This window comes from Primulina huaijiensis, chromosome 9 (genome assembly GCF_012295235.1).
Source record: "Primulina huaijiensis isolate GDHJ02 chromosome 9, ASM1229523v2, whole genome shotgun sequence".
NCBI classification, from domain to species: domain Eukaryota; kingdom Viridiplantae; phylum Streptophyta; class Magnoliopsida; order Lamiales; family Gesneriaceae; genus Primulina; species Primulina huaijiensis.
The window spans coordinates 23,298,480-23,307,395 of NC_133314.1; the positions used below are offsets into that span (position 1 = coordinate 23,298,480).

General features: G+C 35.1%; 1 protein-coding gene across 1 annotated transcript; it reads left to right on the forward strand.

Moving 5' to 3' along the window:
* Window positions 1–3,452: 3,452 nt before the first annotated feature.
* On the forward strand, window positions 3,453–4,293 carry LOC140985017 (protein TIFY 5A-like). Its single transcript, XM_073452734.1, has 2 exons — window positions 3,453–3,665; window positions 3,833–4,293. The coding sequence occupies exons 1-2, from the start codon at window positions 3,504–3,506 to the stop codon at window positions 4,025–4,027; spliced, it is 357 nt and encodes a 118-aa protein (XP_073308835.1). The 5' UTR covers window positions 3,453–3,503; the 3' UTR covers window positions 4,028–4,293.
* Window positions 4,294–8,916: the final 4,623 nt, after the last annotated feature.

Below are 8,916 nucleotides of genomic sequence, written 5' to 3' on the forward strand. Positions count from 1 at the left end.
TTTTTAAACTGTTGTCTATTAGCGTTTTTCTTCAAGCTACGACAACGGTTTGTAAAAAAACCGTTGTCTTTCAACTGGTTTTTCTATAAATTTGTTGTCAATATTACATTTTACGATCGTTTAGGTAAAATCTGTCGCTAAAATTAGCGACGGTTATACTATACCGTCACTAATTTAAATCTTGCGATGGTTAAAGTATAACCGTCTCGAACTTTAGCGACGGTTTTAAGCAAAACCGTCGCCGATGTAAATATAGCGACGGTTTTGTAAAAAGTGTCGCTAAATTGAGCGACGCTTTTGTATAACCGTCGCTAATTTTAGCGACAATTTTGGTAGTACCGTCGCCGATCTATAATTAGCAACAGTTTATACTTAACCGTCGCTATATTTAGCGACGGTTCTTAATAACCGTTGTTAAATATAGCGACAGTTCTTGTAAAAGCGTCGCTAATTTTAAATCGGCGACAGTTAGAAAAAAACCGTCGCTATTTGCGACGGTTAAAGTCAAAACTGTCGCAAATTGTCTATAAATATCCCCACCCTCGGTCCATTTTCTACCATACTACTTCACAACACTTAAAATTTTTCTCCCTTACACAATTTTAGTTTCGATTTTCTCTTTAAAGTTTAATAAATTTTTAAAATAAAAAATATAGTATTTTCGACGGTAAATCAAGAATATAATTAGCATATTAGATTGTGAGTTTTTTTTATATTTATTAAAATATTAAAAGTGAAATTTTTTTTATTTTACTGAAAAAATTAGCGACGGAAAGCATACAAAACCGTCGCTAAAAGTAGCGACGAAGTTTATAAAACACCGTCGCTAAATTTAGCGACGGTGTATTAAACCGTCGCTGCTTAGCGACCGTTTAAATTACGACCGTCGCTAGCGACGGTTAACGATGATGTCCGTCGCGAATTAATTTACGACGGTTTTTTAAAAACCGTCGCAAATTGTAACTACCACATCACTCCAAAACCGTTGTCTTTTAGCGAATGTTTTAACTACAGGACCTTTAACAACGGTTTTATATACCTACGACAACGGTTTTTAACCGTTGTCTTTTGCCTTTTTTTTAGTAGTGAAGAATGTATGCTAAGCCGATCATCTCAATCAGTAAATTACATACCTCTAAAAACTGGCCTAGAATCCTAAACTCCGATCTAGCTAGACGACATAACCATCATAATTTTATTACTAACATATCATATCATACTCCAACTTCTATAATCAAACCCTAATTATAACTAAGGTTGCATAGCTATATTTTTCAATAGCTCTTTGGGGAAGATAATTTCGCTAATCACTCCTGATGTTGCTGTTATTCCTGAAAGCACTTCGTAACTTGTCTGGTTGATAGATATGGCTTAGAAACCACTAAAATATGGTTTGGAAACGAGAGAATGCTCCCGAAAATCATGTAAAATTCTGAATTTCGAATGACTTATTTATAGGCGGAGTTCAGAAGATCCGAACTCTAGTTCGGAAGGTCTGAACTGTGCATATATGCGACGACGTGTCATGCTCGTTTTGACACCTAACTAGATGCTTGGGGTTCGGAAGGTCCGATCTCGGGTTCGGTAGGTCTAAACTGTTACATGTCGGTGCACTTTTGACACGCAATTTGTCTTGCTGGCAGGCTGGGTTCAAATGGTCCGAAATGATTTCGGAAGCTCTGAACTCTTCAGAAGCTTGATCTCAGTTTGGTGGTTCATAACGGTCATGACATCAAATCACCTTGATTTGCTTAGTTAATAACATCTTAATCATGTTTAAATAGTACTTTATTCAAAATAGAACTTGGGTCGTTAGAGTTATGAAATATTTTTTTAATTAATTTTTTTTAAGTAGATATATTTTGTATCGAAATATTTTTTAATTAACAGAACAGCATTGTATTTGCAATTTTAATGAAACAATTTTAATGATAAAAAAGTATAACATATATTTGTATAATATGGCATGACGTCCACCAATTTTTTTTTTTTTTAAAAAAATGAAATTCGAATCCCAGAAATTTTCTCATATAATTTTTTTTATTTAATAAAATATTTTTTCGGACAAACCTGTCCAATCAACTGGAAACTTAAAAAAATATTTTTTGTAACCTCGGATTTGAATTGAATCCTAGGAATGATTTATCTTAATGTTACCAATCGGTAAAAACCTCCAATTTGTTATATTTTGATATATTCATATGATTTAATTAATATTTGAAATACACTACAAAAGATCATTTTTTTTTAAAATGGTTAACCAGTGTTAGATAACAAAATACCCCATACAAAGGTGAGAAACTAAATGTGTATTTGGATTGCGGGTTTAAATTTGATAAAAAATTTAAAAAGAAGATTTGAAATCTCTTCATACTTCATATTGAGATAGATCGAAATCCATTAAAATGACACAAAAAATTAACTAGTTGGAGATTTAAAATCTACTTCCGAATTAATTCATCCAAATAAAGCAATAGATTTATTATTATAGATTTGAACGATTTAAATGCAACCTAATTTTATTTATAAAGTAATATTACTTCCTATGCTTTTCATTTTAATTTATTTACGTATGAACATGAACATATTTTCATGTCAAAAAAAAAAAAAACTTAAAAGTATCTATAAACTTTGCACATGAAAAATCGTTTGAAAAATAAATGATATAATAGTATGGCAGACAATCCGCGGTGGCACTAAATTTAAGGATTGATGGTTTGTCTTCTCCAATATTCCAAAGACCACGTTTAGATTTCACACATATCCCACCTTTTTCCATTCATGAAATAGAATTTGTGATTCGGTGGAACTCTTGCCCATTGGCGTGCTTTCTGTTGGAAAATTAATTAAGGGTCAATTAATTACAGCTAACCAAAATGAGTTTATTAAATCAATGTACAAAATAATCTTCATCCCTCGTGGAGTCGCAAGTTATAAGTATTTTAAATGTAATTTATCAAATTCAATAGAATTATAAAATACTATATATTAACTTATTATTATTAAAATTGTATAATTTGATATGCAATTTTCACTCAAAATTTTGATCATCAAAACAAATTGATAATTTGAAAATTTATGAGCGATATGAATTGCGCATGGAAATTTAGTAAGAAATTAAAGAAAACACGTGGAGTTAATTTAGTACGCACGGCACTAGCTAGCTAGTAATGTGGCCAGTCACACCAAAACCTCGTGAAACACGTGATCTTTTTCTGCAATTTCTTCACATTTTCCCCTCTCCCACTTTCGTGATTGAATTGTATTCGTAGCGTTACTATAATAATATGCGCCAGCTAGCTCCACCTCCCCAATCACGACTATATGTATATATATTCAATTCGTTCTCTTCACCCTTCCTGCCGAATTCTTCCTGTACCCATCCATTAATATACAATAATTGTTGGCACTCTGATATCAATATTATATATATATATATAGACGCACACACACACACACACATATATATATACATGCATGTGTTTGTGTGTGTTTGAATAGAGATGAAAAGGAACTGTAATTTGGAGCTCAGGCTTGTTAAGCCGGCACATCCTGTCTTCTCCAATGACATTAATATCGGAGGACAGACTCCAAATCCAATCTACAAGGAGCTCACCATTTTCTACAAAGGCGAGGTTTGTGTGTCCGATGTTACAGAACTTCAGGTACAAATCCTACGTATTATCTATCCTTAACAAAACTATGTGTCGAAATTCTACTTTACAAGTAAAAGTTTATTTCAGATATTTTGATAGGGAGAATACTCATTCATGTTTGCTCTGAAAAGAGAGGTGAATTTCATGATCTCCCCATATATTTATTTACGACGCAGGCTCGAGCGATTATACTGCTTGCAAACCGTGAAATGGAAGAAAAATCGCCGGGATCCAAACTAAATTCGCCTCTTTGCAGCCCGACAACGGGCCTGTATATGAAGAGATCACTGCAAAGGTTTCTTCAGAAGAGAAAGACTAGATCCCAAGAAACGTCTCCTTATCCAGTTAATTCTGGACATGCAAATATTTAATCAATTGTGGGGATCAGAGCCAAATATTTTACCTCATGAATCAATCTTCAGATCTATAATTGAAAACCATTGTGTGTAATTGTTGAGTTTGATCCATTCCTAGTGGATATATCTTTTGTTTGATTCCTTATATTTGTTATTATTATTATTTCGTATTCTTAGATTTGTTATTATTTCTTCTAATGATATATTTAATGGTTCCGAAGCAACATGATATCGCAGGATTTTCAAGATTTAGGTGTATGTTTATTTCAGCATAAATTAAGACAAAGATTTCTCACTATCACACATAAAAGGCTATATGAGTTTTTAGGGGCAAAAGTATGCTGTCAAGTTTCCGACAAAATTGAAAAAATACATTCTACATCAAAAGTACGTTCATTTTGCTTTTACCTGGCTGCCCAAATTAACGGCAAAGGTATTTTTATTCCGCATCTCACCAATTTTCCCAATAAATAAATTAAAACAGTGATTATGTAACGCGCCAGATTCGACGACTGTCCTCACTGTACCATGACGAGTCTTTCCAGCGTGCTTATGTCCTCACTCACACGCACCCTAAGAAACTTCCCAGGAGGTCACCCATCCCAGAATTACCCCAAGTCAAACACGCTTAACTTTGGAGTTCTTATGTGATGAGTTACCGAAAAGAAGATGCACCTTCGTGGTATGAGTAGTACATATCAATTCTTTTAAGCCCTTTTAAACTGTACAGTCCATTACATTGAACAGTCTCGGAATCCCTCTCCTTCCTGTGTAAGATCGGTTCATTCATGTTCCCTCCGCCTAGAAGCCTGCCAGGAGCCGCTCATTGTCCGTGCAACCTCATGGCACCGGCGATCACCCCCCGCCCTCTTCGGCCTCGGGCCTCACATGCCCACCAACTTCCGCTTGGTTCGTCCCCGAAACACACCGTACTAGGAGAGGTCGGCTCTGATACCAACTGTAACATCTCGCTCATTTTTAAAACTTTACTGGACATTTTTTTTAAAAAGCTCTTACTTACAAAATAACATTTAAAATAATCGTAAATATTTGACAATAAAAATAGCGCAGTTTTAAAATAACCAAACTAATCTAAAATCATACGTAAACTTAAACGAATAAAAATCTTAAAATCATCGACATATGAAAATGTTTATCTCCTTTCAATCTCATAAATCATAACGCGGAAAACATGTGGTCATCGGGTCGTGTCACCGCACCAGGTCCGCCTACTCAGAGTTCGGCACCTCCTGTCTCCTCATCAATAATCTCACCTGCATCACACACGCCTAGTGGATCTAAAGACTCAACACACCTGCACCGTTAATAACAAGTACATATACATAGCACACAACAGTGAAAAATATCATACTCAACATATCTTTCATGAATTTTAAAAACGTAACTTAAACGTGTCGTGTAAAATCATGACGTGTCATTCATCATTCATCGTTCATCATTCATCGTTCATCATTTCCTTTAATGAATTCAATTCATTAGAAGTGACTATCGTACATCATCATCCTTTACGATGGATCCATCATACATAGAACCGCGATACCCGGCGGCTGTCGGACATCAGTGACAGGACCACTCATCCACTGTGCCTAGGCCTCATCATCAGCATTTACATATACGTCTTACACATTTACATATACTTCGATAGCCACAACTAATTCCCATCATTCTAAACATCATCATTTTCATCACTTATAAAAATCATGAATAAATGCAATTTTTCTTTAAATTCAAGCATGCAACGTATACTTTCATAAAATCTTAAAATCGTGACCATGATGCATAAACATTTAAAATATCATAAATTTGTGCTCAGGGCGCTGCCATAACCAAAATCTCACCCCGGGTGAAAAATGACCATTTTGCCCATGGAAACCCAAAAATTATCGTTTCAACTCTGGACCTCTAAAATTGACCAGAAGCTTACCAAACTCCTTAAATGTCCCAAAACATTTTTTTAAAAGCATTCCTATACGTAAACTCGAGCTCAATTCATAACTTAATCGATTCGTTTTAAAAATTAGACTGGAGTCCCGGTTTTATCCCGAATCGACCCGAAACTTAACCAAATTTTACCAAACTTAAACCATGTCTTAAAAACACTTAAAAGACTCTAAAGAAACCAAAACCCAGCTTTTTAAATCATTCGAATTCCCCTAACGGCTGCTGAAAAATCCAGCAGCTCAACCTTCACATCCAACCGAACCACTAGCACACGATCACCACCCTTACACCCAAGCCGATGGCTCCAGCCCTTAACCAGCCTATTGTGGACCTAGACTAGACCCTAAGGGACCTACCAGAACAAAGCCAACAACCCCATGCAACAAACACAACACACACGACCGCTAGCTCCCTACGAAGTGCACTCGGACATCAGCCAAACTCCCAACGCTCAAGCGGCTCCTAACCTCATCTCAGCCACGTTCGAAGCACCCTAGGTCATGGTTCAGACCCTCTATGATCTGTTCCAGAGCTATGGACGCCCCTTGCATAGCCGAGACCGAACCAATCCTCGATCTAGCCCTTAAGCACGCACTAGCTCCCGAACGAACGGCTTTTCCCTGCATAAACCTGAACCGTGGCCCTCTCAGGTTATTCTAACATAACCCTCGACATGAACACCTCCTCAGGACCCTAGATCGGCAGCCCCTTGCACCCAAACATCAAACACGTGAGTTAAATGCATAAAATACGGTTTTTCATTAACAAGACGAAGCATAAACGAAGCAACAACGGGCTTAAACATTTTTCATATGCGAGCACACATGTAACAACATATAATGGCGTGAATAATGCAGAGATAAGGATACATGGCGTGCCTTGGATTTATTTGAAGGAAAACTTGGAGAAAACATGTCACCGGAGGAGCGGGCGATGGTTTTGTCTTGAAGGGGAGAGGGTGGCCGAAGGTTTGCTGGTGTTTTTTCTTGTGAAAAAGCTGCTGCACTAAGGGAGGTGGACGGCTGATCACTTAAATTTAGGTTTAGGTTTAGGTTTAGTTTTAAGGTTAATTAAATAAATAAACTTTAAGCTAATGGGCCCTAACTTTAATTTAGAAGAGGTTAAAAGGGTTTTGAGTCCAACAAGTTTAAAAATAGGCTCATTAACCCCAAACACAATATCGAAAAATATTTCGTGTTGGAAAGATTTTGAAAATATTAGTCGAACATTACAAAGTCTCCCGATTCGATAAAATTTGTGTACCGTTAAAAATAAAGTCCTACGGTAAAAATATCTAGTAAAAATCCCATTATTTGAAAAATCCACTTAAAACACCATATATTAATTTATAAAAATTAATCATGTATTAAAATAATTTTCCTGAAAATTCTCCGGTCTCCGATCCTCGTTCGAACGTGAAATGCACTTAAAAACCCTAATGCGTGAACTTTTAAAATTTCATGAATTAAATCATATCATGCATGAATTATGCGTGAAATGCATAAAATAATTAAATCCATAATTTAAATAAAATCTTATATCTTGTGAACTTTAAACAAATCATGAATTAAAACACCAATTAACGAAGTAAACATGCATTTAATTCTTTAAAACAATTTAATCAAATACCAAAGAAATTTAATAACTTGCATACATGTGGTTCACGTGGACCTTCAGATTTTCGGGACGTTACAGATTATATTCCACACCATAAATTAAATAAATAATTATTGCTGGTTTTTTTTTTTTTGGGGAATATATAAGTCTATCTTTTTGGGTGAGTCTATATATTCTTTAAGTGTTATCATCACGTTTGGTGCTTAATTATGATTATTGATAATATATAAAGTTTCCCAATATACGATTAGTATATAAACTTTAAAATAGTATTATTACAGATTTTAAAGTTATTGTTTATACTGAAATTCTCGAGTTTCAAATTTAATTCAATCTTTCTTGCAAATTTGAAGCATACTTCATATGTAATAATATTGATTGGGAAATTTGGACATCAATTTCTCATTCACCCGATAACTTTTTTAGGAAATAAATAGAAGTTAGAATTCGTTTCTTCAATTTATTTAGAGAGTCGGCTCGTGGTGCTCAAACTCAATTTCTCTTGTATGTGTGGTCAAAAAATTACACTCACTTGTCCATTATTAATATCAATTATTGGATCATTAGTAAATCTGAAATACCTATCCTACCTACCTAGAAGATTAATCCTGGGAAATAAGGAAAAATAGTTTCATTTTTAGAATTTTTTAGATTTAGATACATGTGTTAGATGTCTTAAATCCCATGGTCACCGCATTTATGAAATGGGTCCTGACCCGACCCACCCAAGAAAAAGCCAATTCTTGGGGGGAAAAAAAAAACTGCCAGCGATACCTGATGGGACTCAAGCATCAAATCCATACAAAACAACAACAACAATAATGGATTCAGAGTATCAAAACAAGATCTACTTCAAAAACAAAAGAACAAGAAAACCAAAAATCCAATAAGAATGTGATTGAAAGGCCATCGGCTTTTCTTTCACTTCAGTAACTTTTTCACAAATTGTGTAACAAATTCTAACATGCATTTTTTCTTAAGTTTAAATGCTGACATCATGGATCATCGTTTTCCAAGAAAACCATCGAATACATTAATTCAGCAAATGAAACAACAGAAACAGGAGGATAATTGTAAAAAAGACAAACTTTTTATCCCGCCCAGGAGAATATGAACTCATATCACCTCGATACAAAGTTGGCTCCATGTCCTGAGAATTCTCCGGGTTTTCTCCAGCCCAGGTTTCGTTGCTATCGGCAGGAAATAATGAACTTGAGCATGAAGGGTTTTGAAACAATGTTGAACTGATTTTCTTGTCATTTTGCGCCATTTTATTTGTGCACAATCCATTGTTTTCTCTGATATCGAGCTTATTTCCAAGCCTG